General features: G+C 37.7%; 2 protein-coding genes across 2 annotated transcripts in view; one reads left to right on the forward strand and one right to left on the reverse strand.

Moving 5' to 3' along the window:
* Positions 1–330: 330 nt before the first annotated feature.
* The window catches only part of LOC149777844 (semaphorin 5c-like), a 33,187-nt gene continuing 10,473 nt past the window's right edge, over positions 331–23,044 (reverse strand). The window contains exons 4-11 of the mRNA XM_089940488.1: positions 22,404–22,574; positions 21,160–21,345; positions 20,484–20,621; positions 19,727–19,896; positions 19,315–19,510; positions 15,632–15,844; positions 12,211–12,381; positions 331–1,063 (exon numbers count right to left, since the gene is read on the reverse strand). Coding sequence (XP_089796614.1) covers positions 891–1,063; positions 12,211–12,381; positions 15,632–15,844; positions 19,315–19,510; positions 19,727–19,896; positions 20,484–20,621; positions 21,160–21,345; positions 22,404–22,574 — 1,418 coding nt within the window. The 3' untranslated portion in view covers positions 331–890. The remainder of the gene's footprint in view (positions 1,064–12,210; positions 12,382–15,631; positions 15,845–19,314; positions 19,511–19,726; positions 19,897–20,483; positions 20,622–21,159; positions 21,346–22,403; positions 22,575–23,044) is intronic.
* On the forward strand, positions 6,096–9,801 carry LOC149777845 (uncharacterized). Its single transcript, XM_089938914.1, has 2 exons — positions 6,096–6,442; positions 7,592–9,801. The coding sequence occupies exons 1-2, from the start codon at positions 6,287–6,289 to the stop codon at positions 7,739–7,741; spliced, it is 306 nt and encodes a 101-aa protein (XP_089795040.1). The 5' UTR covers positions 6,096–6,286; the 3' UTR covers positions 7,742–9,801.

The following is a 23,044-nucleotide window of genomic DNA, read 5'->3' on the forward strand; positions in this document are numbered from 1 at the left end:
TAAACATATTTTTGTGTTAGTGAGGTGTGCATGTTTCCATATTATGTAAATTGCTATGTGTTTATTACAATTTTAAGCAAAGAGTTACCTATGCTTTTCATATCGGAATGGACTAATGCATTACAAACTTCCAAGAAGCTGTCCATACATTCACATATAAAACCGACGTGGGACTCGAAGATTATTTCAAATACTTGCGTAACCGTAAACATCTATGACAAAATTCCATGTGTCTTCTCAAACTCGGAGTACTGAAAGCGGGAGATAGGGAATAAATATAGTCGATAGAAGTGAAAGAAAGAACAGGTTATGTGCCAACCATTATACTGAATATGAATAACACTTTATTTTAGTATGCCCTCTGTATAGTAGCTTGCGTATAAACCTAATTAGAAAATAATTCTGGAATAAACCATCTATGCACAAGTACATTGAATTGTTAACGTTTAGAAATAAGAAGATAATATGTTAACAAGCTAACTTTGTTTACGAAGCGTTTACAGTAAGTGATATATTATTATTTCCAAAGTAAATTATTGCAAAGATTTGTATATTTGTCCATCATCTCCTTTTCAACTTTCGACATGCACCGTGTTGAAATTATGTTTAAAGTTCCACATTTTGCATTTTACAACCACGCAGCATTTTTAATATTTGTATTATGAACTTTATAAGACTGTAAATGCTTATGACAATAAACTACTGAATTAAATTGAATACAAATATTTAGAAAATTAATCGTAATAATTCTGCACTTATGCGAAATGTATCATCATTACGGAGAACATCAAACGCCAACGTCTTGTTGATGGTGACATGTATTTATGCCGATCTTTTGAGTGCTGGGTAGACATTGAAACAAATCGACTTCTGTTCCATGGCAAGCAAGTTTATCCAACCATATTGGACCATTGGTAATTTGAAGGATTGGCATATTGGACCAGTACAATGTGGTACATTGAAGGATTGGCATATTGGACCAGTACAATGTGGTACATTGAAGGATTGGCATATTGGACCAGTACAATGTGGTACAGTGAAGGATTGCAACATCCATCCATGGCTACAATTAAAAAAGTTCGATCACTTTAGACTATCTGAATAAGATTAAAATATTGATTATTATTTAATGTATTCGAGATGTTCTTAAAAACTGCATTTTGATATAAAAAAAAGACAAGCAGGAAAGGAGACAAAAAGCGATCCAGTCATCCCCTTTCACAAATTCTCAGATATACATACAACAAAAATTAACACCAAACACTAAGAATATAAAGTATCCGTTATTATTATTATTATTATTATTATTATTGAAGTTGTTAATGTGGTTGTTATTGTCATCCCCCTTTCCTACGCCTTAAGGAATTTTAATACTCCGAGTCTTTCCGCCGGTCAGTTAGTAAATCTGTCGGTAACCACACATCTTAATAATTTTATTCCGTGGAAAATGATATCTGTCGGTAACCATACATCTTAATAATTTTATTCCGTGGAAAATGATATCTGTCGATAACCATACCTGCTACCAAACTGATGGGTGGAAATTCACATATGTGAGTAATCTTACATCCTACTAAAATGCTTGATGGAAATGGACCGGTCGGTAATCATACATTCAAATAAATTTGTGAGTCGAAATTCACATAAGTCGGTACATGGGATGCCCATCTTGCAACTTTCTTCATCAGCGGTGTGAATATTAGGCCCCTCCCCTACGGTACCTAGAAGTGGTGCAACGTTCATATGTTGACCAAATTCAGATTACCGTTAGATATTTCAATATATTTGACCAAGCATTACACACGCAATGAAGGAGGATGCCTCATAGTATATGTAGCGGATTTTAGGCTACAATGTATTAGGCAAGGTCAGGAAGATAGTTGGTGTGAGGTAGAGTATTTAAATTTTTTTTAAAGCAGGCAGTCATTTGCCTTGGCTCTGCATAGATGTAGCGCTAGTTATGATGATGATGACGACTATAAAGATAACTATTATTAGTAGCAGTAGAAGTAGTAGTCCCAGTAGCAAAAATAGTAGTAAGAGTAGCAGTATTGTTGCACTTATTGTTAATCATCTACATCTTTATAATCATCTTTTACTTCGTCTTTTTTCTTACTAATAATAATAATAATAATAATATTCTTATTATCGTCAAAATCATCAGTATAATTATTTATTGAACATTACACGGATTACATTTATGTAACTACTACGACCTGGTACTTTTACCAGTGATAGTTCTAATATTATTACTGAGATAATAATAATAATAATAATAATAATGATTAGTAATGGTCGTAGTGATCGCAGTAGTAATAGCGGTAGTGGCAGCAGTCGTGGTGGTTGTGGTGGTTATTATATAACAAGTATAAAGTGAATATTAGCATTACAATTAGAAAATAGCCAAGTTTTCAACATGTTATGTCGGACCGTTATATGCGGTGAGATGATCCAGGTTGAAGAAGTATTTTATGTATTGTCCGTATAAATTCCTTAGGGCTGATTTATACAACCGATTATACGTTTTGGTAGCGGTCCATGAAGTTCAGGATCTCACGTTAATCACTGGTAACTTTGAAATCACGTCTTCGAAGTAGAAGGATGCATATATGCACAAATTAAGATACCGCGTTTATCTTAAGGATTAACGCACGCTAGATAATATTCAGTTGTTATATTTATTGTGTCTCAGCAATACATGCTTTTAGTTTTTAATATGATGTACACTGCACTTCATACAAAGAATAGTTAATTACTTGTGTTAATCATCCCTCTAATCACTAACCAAAACCCCGTTCGACTTTCTTTTAGTTGTTTTATCTTTACCTAAAGAATAACTGAACTTGATTTTATACAGGAGGAATATACTGCAACACATAAGATTCCCTTGCAGCGCTGCAAGGAAATACGAGCTAGGTGACCAACCCCGCCAATTGTGCCGCGTGCCGCAGCTTTGCAAGCGGCAGCGAGAGATGGGATGTTAGCCACCATGGCGTCATTCACCAGTCAACGGTGGATGGTATACAGTGTAATGATCTTGCTTTCATTTTACATAGTCTTTATGGCCGCAACGGAAGATTAAATCTACTCTTTGCTTGGCCTTGGCGGCTGCCATCATAATAGGATGACGCCGTTGGAGCTCTGTCACCATGCGCAGCATAGCATCTCGACCGGACCTCAATGATGTAGAAAGCTTATCCAGCTGACCCTCGGTGAGGGAAGCAAGGCATTGTTCGTTGGCATCCCATGTATGTGAATCTGCCTTTAGCTTTATTTTGTATGGCCTTGAGATACCTCCACTACCCGCATACTTTTACGAGAGGATGAAACGCATATCCACGACAGACTGCTTGATCAAACTGAGATGCTCCATAATAATAATAATAATAATAATGAGGACTTTGAATAGCGCATAACCTTTAGAAGCTCTAAGCGCTTTACAACATTAGACAACACCTATAAGATAAAAAACATATAATAATATTATTAAAAAAACAAACACCATGAAATTAGAAAAAACATTTAAAAAAAACAATTAAAAAAAACATGCTGAAAATATTTTAGGGAGGAAACATTATTAGATCTTTAAGTTTGTTCTTGCAGTCGAAATAAGTGAGTTTTGAGAGCCCTCTTGAATGTGATCACTGTGTCTTTGTGTCTAAGTTCAGTGGGCAATTCATTCCACGTTGCTGGGCCTTGGTATGCAAAAGAACGCTGTCCATATGACTTTGTTTTCATAGTGGGAATAATGAGTATACGATTGTCAGAAGAGGAGCGTATCTTGCTGGTGTGTACACATGGGTGAGATCCGATAGGTATGTTGGACTAGAGTCCGACAGTGAAACTTAGCACAGAGAACAAATTTTGTGTTTGATTCTGGATCGAATGGATAGCCAGTATAAGGTACACAGCAGCGGAGAGGTGTGCTCTGATCGTGGTACTCTAAGTATGATCCGAACAGCTGTGTTTTGAACTTTTTGAAGTTTCTGGAGTAGATATTGAGATGAACCAGACAGAATTGAGTTACAATAGTCCAGTCTTGAAAGTACTAATGAACACACAAGTGTTTTAGTGGCATCAACTGAAAGATATTTGCGAATGGAGCTGATGCGTCTCAGCTCAAAATATGCAGCCTTGCATATGTTCATGACATGTTGGTGCAATGTGAGAGTATTGTCCAGAGTAACACCTAGGTTTCGTACTGATTGTGTGAATTTAATGTTGGCGTTGCTGATATTTATTGTTTGAGGTAAAGAATGTGAATGAGAAAGTCTTTTTGTTGTGATCAGAATGGCCTCAGTTTTATCATCATTCATCTGCAGCTTGTTACATGTCATCCATGATTTCACATCAGAAATGCACCTCTCTACACCTTGGATGGTAGCATCAACTTCAGTTGGGTGGCTAGATTTGTATATTTGGGTGTCATCAGCTTACAATTGCTGAGACACTGGATGATGATCTATGACACTTGAGAGCGACTGTGTGTACAGAATGAAGAGAACCGGTCCAAGAACAGACCCCTGTGGAACACCACAACATAGATCAACTGGGCTGGAGTGTATTCCATTTGCATATACAAGTTGTGTCCTGTTAACCACGTAAGACTTGAACCACATTAAGGCTGTATCATGAATGCCAAATACATGCTGGAGACGGTGAAGTAATATATCATGGTCTATTTTGTCAAATGCTGCAGACAAATCAAGGAGGATGAGGACTGTAATCTTTCCACTATCCAACGCAGACAGAATGTCATTAACTACTTTTAGAAGAGTAGTTTCAGTACCGTGGCAAGGGCGATATGCAGATTGTACATTGCTAAAAAGACTGTTTGAATTTAGATGAGATACAAGCTGGAATAGAACAACCTTTTCTAAGATTTTTGATATGAATGGGAGATTAGAAACTGGGCGGTAGTTCTTTAAATCGTTATGGTCTAGTGTTGGTTTCTTCAGCAGAGTCTTTACAATGGCAGTTTTGAAAAATGATGGGAATTCCCTGGATGAAAGAGAGTTATTAATAACATCAGTTAGTGAAGGCAATACTGGATCTAAGCATTCAAGCAGCAGTGATGTTGGAATTGGATCAAGTTCACATGACTTTGGTGCACTCTTCTTCAGGATTGTACGTACGAAATCCATAGAGACAGGTTCAAATGCTGCTAATAGTTGCCGCTCAAATTCTGTATCCCAACTGTATGGTGACGACGAGTAAATTGAAATTGTGGTGTCAAGCTTATCTCTAATGGTTTGTACTTTGTCACGGAAGGTAGTTGGAAGTGGTGTTGATTTGTTCCTTGACATTAGCTTGTTAGTAATCTCGAAGACAGTTATCGAGTTGTTCTGCAGTAGGAGCTAAGCAAGTTGTTAGGCTAGCTTGGATGTCGTGCATTAGTTTGGTTATATTTATCATATGGAGGTTTCTCTTAGTAGCAGATAAAGGTGGAGGGTTAGGGACTGATACGTCAAGATGGCATATAATGCAGAGGTGATCTGATGCAAGGTCATGAGGTATCAGGTCTATCAAGAATCCAGTCTAAAATGTGACCATGTTTATGGGTGGGTTGGTTAACTGACTGTTTGAGGTTGAAAACATTAATGGAATCTATGAGTTTTGATGTATTTGAGTTTCCGGGACAGTCAAAGTGAAAGTTGAAATCTCCAAGAATAATCAGGTTGCCACCTATCGAATTTCCATAGTCAAGGAGATTGGGAAACTGCTCCAAAAAGAGTCAGCCAGCTTGTTTTTTCTACTAGGAGGAGGGATGTATAGGCAAAAAAAATGGACTGACCTTTGCTCCAGTGTGAGTGTGGTTTGGACTAGTTCAAACGATGTGTGGTCGAAATTGGATGTTGTAGTGTGGTTAAGACGTTTTATTATGGAGTTCTTTGTGATGACAGCAATTCCACCTCCGCGAGAATTACGGGGGAACGACTTGATGGATTAACCAGTGGGTGTTAGATCCGCACACTTGCGCTCATCGCCTGATGTTTTTAGCCATGTTTCTGTCAGGAAAAATATGTCAACATTTTGGTCGTTGATATTGTTTGAAGACAAATTCAATGAATGTAAGCCTAAATAACAACAAAATTGAGCCAAACGTACCGCGAGTTTTGTTTACTCGGCGCAAACGTGGTTTAGTATTCTATCAAACCAGAATCTTCTATTTAGCTTTCATCTTTCAAAACAATTTTGGTGGCTTGGATACTCTTTATTCCTTTCAGCCAAGACGGCGTGTCTGAAGAATATCTACAAAATACCAATCACTTGCCTAACTGGACAGATGACAGTAGATAAGAACAGCCCCAGCAACACTAGAGCACAACAGACCACGTTACTAGCTCCTATCAGCGGCAATGGCGACATGTCACCTGCTTCACCATCAACACACAAAAGAAGTCCTCTTTTAAGAAGCAGATGTCTACATTCCTCTGACAAGGTATCATTTCAACTCAAGTTCGATTGCATTTACTTACAGTGAATACATAGGTCAGTGCGACGCTTTCAAGCAATGTTTATATCTACATGTGCATTTAAAACTTCATCAGTACCAAACTGAAAAAGGATGCAAAATGATTTACGGACAAGCATTCATGTCTCACGATTCAAGTGTTCCTAACGTAGTTTCACACATTTCTATAGTCTAACTGTTGTAAGTAGTGCAGATCGTCAAAACTACACAGTATCATCTAACGATAGTTGCACATTCACGCATGTAAATGAATGGCATAAATATGACAATGGGTGACAGTTTCGTTGGTTAATAACATTCTGTTTATTATTCTGTTGGACTTAAGTTAGTTTAGTGTGAAACTTCCTTACTTTTAGTAACTCAAAATAATTTAAATCTAGGTTACCATAACTCTAACAATTATATGCTGTCATCCTTTCCTTTAAACATGATTCAATTGCTGTTGAAGAATGATCGAAAGTGAAGAGATCAGTCATATCGCTACGATATCTGCAGTGTTACATCTTATTGTGATGTCTAGCACTGGGGCATCATGCCGCAGACATGTAGCATGATGTCCCACCCAGTCACATTATTCTGACACCAGCCATTGTGTTCTCACTTACCAACAACCATAACAATGAAACAAATAAACCTGATTTCAATATATTTCGTTTGAATTATCAAAAGCATGAAGAGAGTAGTTTTCTAATGCATTAGTCTAATAGTAAAGTAGTACACGCAGGACCGTTCCTGAGCTCTCCTTCCCACTAATGACAGCCAACCATTCAACTGTAGGGACCTTTATGGACCCACAGATTGAGGCCAAACTATCAGGGTTCCTTGAATCCATAAAAGCCTGGGGGAGGTGGCAACATCCCCTTCCCCAGGAACAACTAGCAGGCTGCGGTGCAGTCAGAAAAAAGTGGCACATGCACAATTGTGCGAACGCTACTATAATTAAACTCAACAACAACAAAAAGTAGTACACTAGTCTAGTCTAATACAGTTGTCCAGCAGTACAGTTGTCCAGTAGTCTCACAGTATAGCAGTTCAGTAGTCGTGATTTAAGAACAAAACCGGCAATACGTTTTATCCATTAATTTTAATATTTTATACCTTTCTTTCCTACAACAGGAGAAGGAAAGAAATGACTCATCGAACTCTGATTCTGGGATCACAATTCTTCGCACTAGTGAATTTAGTCCTCCCGGTAGCCCATGCCAACAGGCAAGCACTTGTCATCCAGTTTTTGCAGAACAAGAAGCCCAAAGTCTGCTCTTATAGATGAAAAGCCAAGGAACGAAGAGTCGGTGGTGGTGTTATTTCTGCAAAACAGACCTTAATAACGTTCTATACTAAGTGAAGTCGAAATATGGATTGCAACGCTGCTTGTTTTCTACATAGGTCTCAACTCATTCGACTATTTCAGACATAGAAACTTACATGGTTGCAATAATTGCTTGCCAGATACGTGAACTTGTAAAGCTCTGAAAAACAGATAAGTGCGTATTCGTAGTATTTGTACCCAGTTCTATAAATAATAATTTTGTGGTATGGATAAAAGTGCAGTCATTATTATGGAACAATATGTCCTTTAAAATAATGCTTATATAACTCGAGCCAATAGCTATCATACCCCCCGGCTCAGCTTGTTAATTTTTTACATTTCTAATTGATATTTGAAATGGATTGTTTGAATATCATTCGTGTTTACAGAAAGGATACAGTTGCCTCTGCAATGTAGGTTCTGGAAAGAGAATAAAGTCGATTCAACAGATGTTGACCTAACTTATAAGTTTGTAATAATTTGATCTGCATGTTATGCCAATTACAAGATAATACTGGGTATTTTGTTTCTTCAAAATGAAACTGACCGCACGAATATCCCTCTTCGGACAACTAGAGTTGCGGTAGGAGGTAAGCAAGTTGTTAGGTTAGCTTGGATGTCGTGCATTAGTTTGGTTCTATTTATCATACGGAGGTTTCTCTTAGTAGCAGATAAAGGTAGAGGGTTAGGGACTGATACGTCAAGATGGCATATACTGCAGAGGTGATCTGATGCAAGGTCATGGGGTACCAGGGAGGACCGTAGAATGTTATCATCAGGTCTATGAAGAATCCAGTCTAAAATGTGACCATGTCTATGGGTGGGTTGGTTAACTGACTGTTTGAGGTTGAAAACATTAATGGAATCTATAAGTTTTGATGTATTTGAATTTCCGGGACAGTCAAAGTGAAAGCTAGTAATCTCGAAGAGTTCTTTGTCAGGTTGCCACCTATCGAATTTCCATGGTCCAGGAGATTCGGAAACTGCTCCAAAAAGAGAGAGTCAGCCAGCTTGTTTTTTTCTACTAGGAGGAGGGCGGTATAGGCAGAAGAAATGGACTGACCTTTGCTCCAGTGTGAGTGTGGTTTGGACTAGTTCAAACGATGTGTGGTCGAAATTGGATGTTGTGGTGTGGTTAAGACGTTTTATAATGGAGTTCTTTGTGATGACAGCAATTCCACCTCCGCGAGAATTACGGGGGAACGACTTGATGCAGTAACCAGTAGGTGTTAGATCCGCACACGTGGGTTCATGGCCTGATGATTTTAGCCATGTTTCTGTCAGGAAAAATAAATCAACATTTTGGTCGTTCATAAAATTAACTATTTCTGTGCGCTTTTCCGGTGTTCCTACTGACTGGGCATTGAATAATGCAATGCGTAGAGGTATTTCTTCGATAGCTGACACAAAGGTTGACGAATTAATAGGGATTTGAATTAGGTTATCTAAATTAACGGTCAAAATTTTTTAAAATTGTTGAGCCGAAATAAGGAAGGTAACTGGGATTATTCTTCCTGTTCTACGCCGGCTAGCTTAGAAACAACGTTTCTTTTTTCGCTTCTGTTTACATTTAGGTAATGATGAATGTAGTCCCAGTTCATTTAGTCTAGAGCACAATGTAGCGTGGAGAGCCAATGAGTGATCATTTAAAGCAATTAATGAGGGTCCATCGTAGCATAAACGGGTTGACTAAATAGTATCACGTGATGGCGGTTTGTTCAGAAACAGTTGAGCAAGACATGTTAAAGAAGTATTTCGGGTATTGTCCGTACAAATTCCTCAGGGCTGAGTTATATCACCGATTATACGTTTGGGTTACGATCCATGAAGTTTAGGCTCTGAGTTAAGCACTGATCATTTTGAAGTCGCGTAGTAAAGAAGGATTTTCTCGGATGGTTCATGTTTGCTTTTGAGGCACAGGCTAACGTCCTGAACACCAAGCCTGTCTAACATCATCATATTGCGCACCGAATCCTTTCCGCCATTCGAGACCAGGAGGGCTACGAAGATGTGTTGTGCGACGATGTCCTTCTGGTGCGCTGATCGGTCAGGAGAAATGGCCGAATATCGTGCTAAACATTGTGTCCATCGTTACGGCCTCGATCGGCAGGGTGCTTTGCCAGTGTCGCGTGAAACTGGGCAAGATGGTTTCGACCTCCAACGCCGGCGTGACGGCCGGCATTCACATGACAAGTTTCGAGGGAGTTAACTTGCCGGATTCCGCAGTGATGAGTAGAATATGACATCATCATTGCTGTCAACATTCAAATATACGGGTCAGCACGAACAAGCAGGGAAGGTTTATGTCTGCCTCCAACAACCAGTTCCTGTACTCTTTTGATGTCTATCTCGATTGTGGCCTCTATGTTGTAGTCAGAGTCAGCAGGTCCACATGGCCATTTGGGTTGGAGTATCGACCCTCAAACGGTGCGTTTTGTAGCTTGTGCATGGTGATGTCTGCCAGCACTGGTGCGACTATTGTAATGGGTCCAGTAATTCTTGAAAGGAGAGCAGATGAGCCCGAGCCCATGCCAAAGGTAGTGACAAGGGCGTCGGGCGCCCCCTCAGTGGCCAAGTGGACGACCTTTTGTCAGAGCTCTTCTTTTACCACCTCACACACGTCCAACTGACAGTCCCTCATCAACATTCCCAGACTCTTTTTACCATTCTTGACAGCGAGAACAGGTAAAACATCATTGAGAGCTGCCATGCCGATGCGGATAAAGGCACGCGAAACAACCACCATTGCCATCCCGGTCTCTTACCTGGCTATCGGCATCGCAACCTTGATCGCGCCACTACTTCTAATACATTAGCCATCCGCGGGTCGGACAAAGATGTATGGATTGTAGGGTGATTGACAGTTGCTGTTGTGATAAACGGATCAGCATTTCGATGATAAACCTTGCATAGTTCATGATAAAATCAGAGATAAAACTCCAGGATATTATTTAGAAGAAAGATAGGTAACTTTAATGCTTCTTATGATAGTTCATGATGTCCCGACATCAAGTTGTTTGTATGTTAGTTTCCTATAGCGATCTTCTTTCGTACTTCTCTTTCCTAATATTACAGCAAATATGAATAGTAATGTCCTTTATGACATTGTACTGCATTGTATTTTCTGTTTACTTTGGGTTATAAATTGAGGACATGTTCATTTTATTGTTTTCTTTTAGTTTTATATTTTCTTATTATATTGCCGGAATAATACCTATTGACTGCATTAGTAAACATGTTATTATATATATTGACTGCATTCACGAACATATTGTTATATCTATTGACTGGATTAACGAAAATGTTATTATAGCTATTGACTGCATTTACGAACATGTTATTGGTTGATTTTAGCGATGCTATCTAAAGCTATCACAGGAGTGATGCTGATACGAAAATGACTTTTTGACACATTTGCGAATGAAAAGTCAGTTTAAACAAATAACAAATGACTCATCACGGCAAAGATGATCAATATTTGGCAGAAACCGTTTTAAAATTGCAATTAAATTACTGCCATAATAAAACGATATGTCAGTAATTAGAGATTATTAAGAAGACATGACTTAAAAAGTTACTCTATATGGTTATTATCTATGACACTTCATAAATATCCCTTTTACTGAACAATAGTCAACGTTAATTTTCTTATTTTTCACGCATTCCCTAGCAAGTATTAATTGCTGATTAGTATAATTATTGCAACCGAATAGTGCATACATTTTAGCTACAATCCGTTTTATGTTTCTGTATTATTTATTTCAGCGCTCTTTGAGGTAAATCGCTCACAAAGCTCATTTTCGTTGCTCTTTCAGTCAGACCTTATCTAGAAAATGCGAGATGTCACCTTTTCATCGAATATTACATTTAGTCAAATTTAGATTTTTTATGTCGCAGTTTCATTTGGGCATTTTATTGGCTTAGGGTATATGTGTGTGTGTGTGTGTGTGTGTGTGTAGATAGATATATTGATAGATAGATATATACTGACCACGTGTCATCAGAATATTTTACAAACACACACACACACACACACACACACACACACACACATATATATATATATATATATATATATATATATATATATATATATATATGTGTGTGGAGAGAGAGAGAGAGAGAGAGACACAAAAGCAGATCGCGATCGGAATAGTTTTGGCTGGGATAATGTGATTATAGAGGTAGTACTAGCGCTAGCAATATAAAATCCACATAATAAATAGTGGTGCTGGTAGTACTGACAGTGGTAGTGGTTATTGTTTTATAGGAACAAAATGGTTTTCTAGTTAGTAGTTGCTTAATATAAGATATTAAAGATGACCTCATAAAATAACAGTAGCAATACTACTCTACTACTACTGCTACTACTAACTGTCCATGAGATATGCATATATCTATATAGCTTGGTCCTGGTGACACATACCTGCACAAGATTTACCGTCACATTCGTTATATTGCAAAGATTCACCATCGCAATACTGTCCGCCATTAGCAGGTGCAGGATTTGAGCAAGTTCGGGTTCTTTCACGAATTCCTCCACCACATGTAACGCTACAAGTCCCCCACGATCCCCATGTAGTCCATTTCCCATTCACTGTACAAAGCAAAATCCTTACGCAATAAACTCAGATATATACCATATATTAATTTAACTAAAATAATGTAAGCCGGATATAAGAAATATAATGAATTTCTTGCAATATTTATAGGTTACTACATTTGTAGGGGAAAATATGAACGAGTTTTTTCGGATGTAAATACTGTACGACCTTGGGAGTGGAGTATATTCATCCGACAAAACGAGTTCATAATTTTCCATACAAATGCAGTAACCTTTTCATTATATGCTATTTTTAAAAAATTTTACCTAATGCTTAATTATATTAAAAAAATACACAAGAAACAAAATAACCGAATGTATGCCGTATCCCAGACTAAAAACACAAGCGCAGATTCATCATTACACATTAACAATATTATTAATGCGCACATAACTCCGCCCAGATAAAATTGGACTTTGGTATTTTATTTTCGATTCTACGAAATTTGGTGATTAAGGACAGGATTTATATGACAATTCCACATGAAATACATCGGATTGAAGAAGCGTGTTGACATCTGCAAATGTGTTTCTGTTTCTGTCATTGAATGTTTGAAATCATAATGTGGGGGAAAATATGAAGTCTTTCAATTGCAATTATCAAAAAGACGCTATGGAATTTAATGCTTACTTCATTTTGAGTGCAGTAAGGAGGATGTAATTGCATTTATATTCGAAATTACAGTACAATTTCGAAATGTGTAACCAAGATTGAGAACCTATGACATGGCTAATGTAATTCGGATTTGCTAAGAAAGCACATTTTGAGGAAATTCAGGATGTAAAACTGTAAGTGTATTTTTTGCCATTCTTATCATCAGCTAAAGAAGACATTTTATGTCTTGACACTTGTATGTTATTTGTAAGAACCCTTTCTTGCGTTTATTGTATAGCTAGCCTAAATCCGAAACATTGTATCAAAAAGTTAACGCAGAATGTGCCAAAGCAACTGGAATGTGGCAGTCCACGAAACAATTGTTTTACGTCATTCAGAATCAAATTTAAACAACCACAACGTAAGACGCCTGCTACACGAGTGTACATGATTTGTTTACAAATCAAAAGTGCTGGCGTCTGCGTCCATTGTTTGTTTACAATAGAAAGTAGTTCCTTTATGCACGTGAATGGAATATGAAGGTGTGCAATATCGTAAAATACTGAACGATTCTGACAACGTAAAGTTAACGGAGAAAAGAAATTGAGCATATAATAATGTGCTATGCAGAACGCATCCTATTTTATGTTAAAATTAGACAGATATATATTACAATTAAGCAGTGGTGGAAATCTAGTTCCTTAGCTTCCTTGACTCTTGAACCCAATTTTTGTTTGTTGGGGTCATTTTAATGAAACGTTTGCTATAAATTGTTGGTTTAAAGTACATCTCGACTAAAATTAAAAATCTTCAATTTCGTCGCTAATTTTCAAACTTATTAACAGATGTTTTGAAACTTTACAATCATTTTGACATTTTTCATTTTTAGAATTTAAATCTCAACTTCCTGTTTAAATTTGAAGAGGCATATTGTTATATTTTTTTTGAAATTTTAATGGAGAATCCTAGACCACTGAACATACAAATTTCACTGAAACCTTAATCACGTGTCATTAGTATTATTATCGACTATAGTACAAATAATCTTGCACTTGTCATTCACTTTTCCATAAAACCCTATATCACTTTCATCAGAAGTTTTGTAATGAAAATTTACTCATATTCCTTTACTGGTCATCAAGTTTTACAGAACACCCTAGACCATTGTCATCAGAATATTTTACTCAAAATTAACCACCGGTCTTCTAAATTTTATATAAACCCCGCGTTATACTCCAAATCGTCATCTCTTCAAATGGTACACCTACATATTTGGGAATCTACTTAAATAAGACAACCGATTTCTTAAGTATTCAAACTAAAGCCCCAGGATACAAATATTTACCAGCGTGTCACGGAGTCTATTCCCTTCGAAGGGATGTTAAAAGGGAGTCCTTTAATTCGAACTTCTTATTTTCAAAATTCTGCAAATCCAAGCACCACTCGTACAAATCCGATTTACAAAATATTCGATCTTAGAAGACCAACAATCAATAAAAATCTAAAATACAAAATACAGTTTGAGTTACACGTCTTGGGAATATTAATAAAACATATCGTCAACCTTGATCTATTGAACTTATATATTCAACAAAATTACCTTGATAAGTGACGTTTCAATGGTAGACGTAGCATCTTTATTATTTTCAAATTCATTACAACTTTAAGTCAGTAAATCCAATAACTATGCAGTTTTAAACATTAACACGTCTATTAAATGGCCTCGAATTGTTTGATCAGACAATAATTAACACATGTGGAACGACAATGACCATTTGGTTTTGTGTATCAAACTGTAATAAATACATGTATAGACCGACAATTCTTGATATTTGGTATTATAATGTATAGCCGTCTTTAACTAACTAACCTTGATAAATTAATCGTCTACTTTTATGATACTGCTTTTCGTCCCTCGATTTATAAGATGACGATGTCGTTACTATACCTGTTTGCTTTCCGTGAGCACGTGAGTGGCTGATCAAGCCAATCTGTGCTCTGAAATGTATGTGGCACGTTTGGCATTATAAGCGGCTTGGATCGGTTTGATCCATAGAAGACGTGCTTAAGTTCCAGGATTTCAGTGCTCTCTCTTCTGCACTACCTCTGCAATGCGTAACCTTTGAAAGTCCACCATGGACGAGACTCAGCCAGGAAGAACGATCCTGTGTACGATCCTCCCAAGACTCAGCGGCAATGTTGAGGAGTTTAAACGCTGAGCTGAGCGAATTTTTAAATAATTATTCTGACCAGCCAAAGATCGATTTATATTCTTCAGCTCACCATAGAAGATTTTCTCTGGTAATGGTTACTTTGACATCCTGGTAGTCTGCCATCTCAACAGCTTAGTATGGATGCTTGAAATGCCTGCCACTGTGTTAAGCTCAGTGTGTGGGACCCTATCTTGCAATCTTATCATCAGATTCTTCAAGCAGCCCATTTGAAACTAATTAAACTTCTTGTCATGGGCGTCTGTACTATCCAGGTTTCCAAACATACAGCAGGGTCGGCAACTCTATGACTGAATGCGTCAAAGACTTTTGTCAGGTCGGTGAATCTCGCATACATATTGGTTTTCTGTTCCTGGCATTTCTCTTGGAGTTCAAGAGCTGAAAATGGTCCCCGTCCTTTCGTGAAGCCACTCTATGCCATGAGTCTGGTATCTAATGTCTATTCCAGTGTCATGGTCACGGCAAAAATCAGTAAGCATGGCATAGAATATCACATTGAAGAGGGTTGAGGCCAATACATATCCCTGCTTGACACCACTGGTGACTGGAAATGGTTTAGATGACAGGCCGTCGTCCACAACACGACCAAGCATACCATCATGGAACTGCAGAACCATCATGGTGAATTTCCCTGGGCAACCAAATTTTGGCATGATCTTCAAATGCCTCCACTGCTGAATGTGTCGAGGACCTCTGTCAGGTCGATGAATTTCGCATACATGATGGCTTCTGTTCCTGTCATTTCTGCTGGAGATGACGAGCTGACAATACTATGTATGTGGTCTGTGGTCATGAAGCGATTCTCTAGCATGAGCCCTTGATTGATGTTATGCACAAGATGATTCAGGGAAATTCTGGCAAGTATTTTGTCGGCTATTGTCAGCAAGGTGATGCTCCGATGGTAATCGCAGAACTGTTTGTTTCTTTCCCCTTGTGCAAGTAAACGATGAAAGCAGCTTTGTACTATCGTGGAATAGTTATTGCAGTCCACATTTACTGGATGAGTTGATTCAGTTTCTGTGTCATGTGCAAGCCTCTGGCATTGTATACGTCCACTGGGATATCATTTGCTCCAGATGATTTGCCATTTGACTGGAGGCTAATTGTTTTTTACAATTTCAGTCAGCATTGGAGGATTAGTAAACGTATGTTTATTTCGACAGTCGGTCAGTTTCCTTCTCGCTAATCAGTGACTGTAAATTGAAACTGCTGTTGAAATGTTTCCCCATATTTGAAGTATGTTTTCGTTGTCAGTGAGCAACGTGATGTCAATATTGGAGATATTCATGATGTTTATTGGGCGTAAATTGTCTTCAAAATCATAGAGATTTTTTGTGAAATTTATATCTGACTATGGCTGAAGCTCATTTGCCTTAGTGCTCAGCCACGAGTCTTGCAACTCTCGGAGTTTTCATTGACTAGTCCTCTTGAGTGTTTTGAAGGCTGCCTTCTTAGACGATGAAATACAGTCTACTACGCAGGTCTTCTTTAGCCGATGCTTTTCATTTACAAGCCTCTATATGGCAGTATTGTTTCGCATAAAACCAATCTTGATGTTTTATGTGCGGAGGGACTGAGGGCTTCGGAAGAAGTTGAATACACAGCATCTCTAAGAGATGACTGTTTTGCTCAACATTCTTGAATTTTATTTCGATTTACATTCAGTAATATGTACAGTTCTTTGACAAATGTTTTTTTTTTTTTACATCATCCTGTTTTAATTTGGCAACATTTAGCATTGTAGGCAAATTTTTGCCTTGTGCTCGCCTGCTGGGCTGAATCTGGATATTGAGCTTGGAGATTATGCGTCCGTGGTCAGTCCATCATACTTCTTGCTTTCGTTACTTGGACGTCCTGCCTGTCTCCTGACGATGTCGAAGTCAATAAGATGCTCGTACTTATTGCAGTGGTGCATCCAAAACGTTTTTGTAGAAGGTCTTGTTCAGTGCAATTCCTTGGTAGGAGGAATTCGTTGTTTCTGCATTTGTAAACACCATTTTCGCCAATGACTCATGGCCATGTCTGCTGATTTGTTTCAGCTCTAGCATTGAAGTCACCAAAGACGTTGCGCTTGTCCGCGTTTGGTACGTCGACAATAAGAGGCCCTTGGTCTCATCTGCATTTCTCCTGTTGGGTGCATAGGCATTGATTATAGTTGCATGCTTTTGTCCTGACATTGGGAGTTTCATTTGCATTAATCTGTCATTCCCGACTTTTGGAGATTTCCGAGTTTGCTAACTAACTGTGATTAGTTAAAAAACTCAACACTAGCTTCACATTGCTATTCTTTACTACTTCCACTCCAGAAGAAATTCTAGCCAGCTGCTACTTTGGTGAGCTGTCCTTCGTCAGCTTAACAAATTTCACTGAGTAATGCTATTTGTGTATTGCATCAGAGCTGTCCTTTTCTCTCGCCCATCATTAGTGTGAGTAAGTTACAGGCAGCGATGGTAAGTTGCGTTGCCTTTTCCTGCAACGTAATTGATTGATAAGGCATACCAGAGTTATGGTTAATCGGGCAATGTTTAGGGCACTTTTTCCATCCCCTTCCTCATGCTATGGAGGTGAGCAGTGTGATCCTAAAAAGTCTTGCTCAGTCACTCAGGGTCCATTGGGATGCCTAATTTCACTACTGCTTCGGTCCCCCGAAAAGCGACATAATGACCCGAGCCGCATGCGTGCATGTATTCCGCTATATCTTCCAGTGTATCCACATATGGTGCTTTGTCGCATGGCCGTCGACACAGAACTTGAAGGAAATATCTTGTGCAGGAATAGTCTCATGCACTTGAGTTGGATTCAAGTGATGGGAGGACGCGCAGAGTCGCCAGCAGTCCAGTGGCACGACAGTGTCAAAACGTCTATAGTCAGGGCCGGATGTAGCTGACAGTCAATAGATCCTACTCCTGAGCTGATGCTATGCTTTGTTCACACCAGCTTTTGCCGTCAGCAAACACACAAGTGGGATGATCATATCTGTTAGGCCTTCCGATCCACCAGAATCGACATAACAGAGGGAGCCAGGTGTAGCTGTCCATCCTGGGTCAACAACCACAGGTAATACCGCCTACTTACGGTAGTAAGAAGTGCCTGATACATAAGAGAGAGAGAGAGAGAGAGAGAGAGAGAGAGAGAGAGAGAGAGAGAGAGAAATAGAGTTAGCTAGAGTCAGTGATCTCTTCCATTCCTTCAGCGATCTCTTCCTTTCCTTAAGTGGAATTTCATAATTAGTTTGTTATTAGTGTAATAAAATCTTGGTTTACTTTTATAGAAGTGGATTTTACATGTGCATTTAGACTCAGTTAAACGCGAGCATAACCCAGTACCCAATTCTAATGATGCAGTTTTTTTCTGAACTTAAATGTTCTCTACATTTGATATGTGGCAGAATAAAAATATATTATTGGGAAGACTAAAATAGATCCATACCTGAACAGGCACTATTGTACACAAATTGTACTCTACTGGGTCTCCGAAACAGAAATTCCCATCGTATGATGGTCTTGGGTTGTCACATGTCCTCCTTCTATGTGTACAAGTTGCACTGTAAATACTCCATTTGCTCCATACCGACCAATCTCCATGAACTGTGCGTAATAGACGTAGAATCGGATACATTTAACTCCATTGGATTTATTTACTTTCTTAGAACTTAAAGCTCAGAAACCTAATAACATGCAGAACATAAGTCAAAATTTTGTTTATAAATGATAAAATAATATACAGCATTGGATGTGTCAAGTACATAAATACATTTCCAATGCAACTGAATAAAATACATATTAGAAAAGCTCTATATAAATCTTTCTATGTCGGTACCTTTAGTTATGACTTTCATGAATAGAATGTTATCCTCATCTTCAGATTTTGTTCATGTACGTCTAATAATTACTAAATTGTAAAATGCATTAAGACATATATATGGGGCACTAATAAAACGTATGTTACTACAAGCGATTATCATGGTGATGACCCAGAAGATTGCGATGATGAAGAAAACCAGATTGAAGAAGGAAAATTGGACAGCTACCATACGACTTCCATATGTAGTCATTGTTGAAGAAACTATGTTTAAATAGAGCCAGTACTATACACTTTTACGAAGATCATGCATAAATTGATCAGTAGTGCTAAAGTTAGTGGCAGTGCTCATGAAAGTGTAAAATGTGTTGGCGGTAAACGTTATCAGAAGTTGCATCAGCAGCAACAGCAACAGTAGTAGTAGTATTAGTAGTAGCATCAGCAGCAAGACGATGACAGTTGTACTTCTGGTGGTAGTAGTATTAGAAGGCAGAGACTAAAAAGAAATAAAGAAGGTTTAACTATGGTTGAAATTAGAAATAATCAGCAGTATTAGGGATAATTCCAAATACCACATGTAACCTTTTTATAACGTTTATGTCCAAAACACCCAGTGCATAATAATAAGTAAGAAAATATACTTAATAAATGTCCAGAGACCAGTAACAAAATAGTGATGGAGAAGAGGACAAAGATGCGATTCAGTAGATACCAGACAGATTCGGAGGATACATTGGGAAGTTTCCGTTGCAATTCCTATGCAGTCATTCCCTCCGTTTGCTGGGGTTGGGTAGGTACAAGCGCGAAGTCTTCCTTTAATGTCAGAATCACATGTTGTGGAGCAGCTTGACCATTCTGTCCATTCAGTCCATCCGCCGTCCACTGAACGAAAAGTCACGCAATGCTCTCTGATAAAGCTGGTTTTTTAAAATTGCCTTGTATTTTATTTGCAGATTTTGAGTTCCTTACAATAATGTTCTGATATATATGTGTCTTGACGATAAACTTAGCTTTGTCTACTTGCTTCTGTTTGGTATAATGTTGATAATGTTGTGAAGATCCTTAAGTTTATCAATGATGCAATACTTGAACTATGCTTAATATTGTCTGTGGAAAAGTTTTGATCAGATCTTGAACATCTTGTACGTGTAAATAGTTTCCAAAATGAAAACGTTTTGAAGTCGAATCTAAGTAAGATACATATTTCATAGATGTTATACGGACAAATACAGGCAACATCAACCCAAAACAAAAATATACAAAATAAGCACTAAAGACATATTCGTATTCAGGTCGCTGAGACTACGTTAACCAAAATAGTTAAATTCCTGTATTTTGCAAAGATGTCTTCTTCGTTAATTGTCAGTAATGTCTTGGTTTCTTTGTTGAATCAGGAAAATAAAATTACATTAGGAAGCAATAGTTGAATTGGTATTCATTCAAGGATTTCACGGTTTGTATTTAATTACCCAAAGTGCAAAGTCCACAGAATTTTCTGCAAACTGTCCTTGCGTGTGCCCTGTCCTTAGAGACTCCCAGAGTTTGATTAACAGAGGCACAATCGCCCAAAGTGTCCATACACATTTCTGGTGTATATGTTGATGGACCTAAAGGTAAATTAAGAAAACGTCTGTCTAAATATGTGAATTATCCAAATCTCAATTGCAGTAAACTCATTGTACGAGCAGGATTATTTCTACATAGATCATTTCAATTAAACGTTGTTATCAGTTCATTAGATACGTAATATTTTAATATACCCATTAATTTGATGTTCGAAGAAAGTAAATCATATTTTCTACTGATTCACAGTATGAACAACACAAATATTGCTTTCGATTGTAATTTAAGAAAATCAACATAAAAATAACTTTCTGATTGAAATTTTTATAGCCAAATGCTACTTCGAGAGTAGAATAAGACATACATGAGATGTGTAATTAATAGGATCAAACTGGAAGGTATGAAATGTTTTATCAGACTAGTAACCGTTGGATACACAAAAATAAACCAGCAATTAGGTTTTTCAAAACGAAATAAATGACATTAACCACTTTAAAAGTACGTTAGAAAGATTTATGTGATTAAATGCAATGGAAACAGCAAACTAAAACGAAGGTGATTGAAAACATGCGTGTAATTTACCTGGAGTAATGTGTCGGTCACAATCAGTCCCATTACACAGGGCATAATCTGAGGAATCACCAATGCAGTAATGCCCATACGATGACGGTGGAGGATTGACGCACTTCCTTTGTCGTTTCCTTAATCCCACACCGCACTGTGAACTGCACGGACTCCATTGTTCCCAAAGCGACCAGCCACCATGATCTAAAAATAAGGTTTTACGCACGAGTCAAACCAACTTGACGCGCTCAAATGTATCAAGCTGCGGATATGATAAGCTTACAGTATTAGTCTTTGGATTCAGATCGAAGACAAATGGCCACGTGAAACAACATTGTCATAATATGTCCAATAAAGTTCGGGGTGTGGGTGTGTGTGTGTTTATGTGAGTTTTGAATTTTTAACGGAGCTTTAACAATTTTAGTCTTACCGCTACAAAGTCTGCCGTGTGACGGTTTATAGTGCTGTCTAGCACTGGGGCATTATGCCACAGATATGTGGCATCATGTCCCACCCAGTCACTTTATCCTGACACAAAGCCGACCAGTCCTAACACTTACCTCTTAATGCTGAGCGCTAAGCAAGTGCTAATACATTTGTATAAGTCTTTGGTTTGACTAGGCCCGGGTTCGAATCCGCTATCTCCATTATCTAACGGCTTACCACAGGAGCGGTCAGGTTAAAATTAGCGTCTATCGAACCTTCATGGATTTTGTTTGTGTATTATTTTACTTTTGAAAATAATGAAGTAGAAAGTATTTCATACATGCAAAATGACATGAAATATAAATAATAATGAAACAAATAAAAGGAACATATCTAATTACGATGTACTAATTGTGAAATAGAACTTGCTTTATAATGGATACAGCCATAAAACTCGGATATGCAAATGTTTATTAATAAAGGATAGTCATTGACTGATATGGAAAAGTATGCATCATCCATCTCCTCTTGCTATCATCATTAAAAATAGAAACGGTTTCTTCGTCACAGTGTGAAAATGGAACTATCTGGTCTCGCAAATTGGTCGACAATTTCGTTTGAGCAACGAGTTACATTTGATTTCTAGCAACGTTTCGTTCGTTTATAATGGGGACAATATAGTCTGTATAATTATTCTCTCCGCTTGTATAGTTCTAGGCCTCCCACAAAACCTTGAACTTTCTCATTTTCTAATTATTCATACAATACCATCTTTTCTTATCTAGAGATGTACTTATGATATTTTTATAGCATGAATATATACATATAATTTATACCGGGACAGTTTTGAAGAAAACATGACTGTTTTTGAATGTTGTTCCCTGCGCACAAATCTCCCCCGTTGGCTGGATAAGGAATTGAACAGGTGCGGAACCTGGATTCGAGTCCTAAACCGCAGGTGGTGCTGCATTGGGACCAGATAGTCCAGTTGCTCCAACCACCGTCCACTGATAGTATTGCAATAAAGACAAAAAAATGAATAGTTGTAATAAGTCATGTATGGGTTGATGCCTTTAAAGCTATGTCGTGGTGTCTGTTTTAGACTTAAACCCAAAAGGCTATGATGTCATGTTTACCGATTTGAACGACACTCAATTACTGAAGTCCGATTTCTATTTAGTTACTCAACTCTTAGGTGACAACCTGAATTTGTATATATATATATATATATATATATATATATATATATATATATATATATATATATATATATATATATATATGTGTGTGTGTGTGTGTGTGTGTGTGTGTGTGTGTAGGCAACATCACCCGAAACAAATGCCTTTATTTTCAGAAAATGTGTTTTTTGGCGTTCATGAAAATCAAAGTATTTGCATAAGCGTCTGAAATTAATACAAATCATATAAAGAAAGAGCATTATTCCCAATGGAAAGACGCCTCTCTCTCTCTCTCTCTC

Source organism: Sinohyriopsis cumingii, chromosome 17 (genome assembly GCF_028554795.1).
Source record: "Sinohyriopsis cumingii isolate HCF-2022 chromosome 17, ASM2855479v2, whole genome shotgun sequence".
NCBI lineage: Eukaryota > Metazoa > Mollusca > Bivalvia > Unionida > Unionidae > Sinohyriopsis > Sinohyriopsis cumingii.

What these genes read in the sequence shown, in the direction of transcription:
- LOC149777845 (XM_089938914.1), top strand. Translation starts at nt 6,287, where the DNA reads ATGACAGTAGATAAGAACAGCCCCAGCAACACTAGAGCACAACAGACC. An exon ending in GTCTACATTCCTCTGACAAG is followed by an intron (nt 6,443 to 7,591) that starts GTATCATTTCAA and finishes TTCCTACAACAG; the next exon opens with GAGAAGGAAAGAAATGACTC.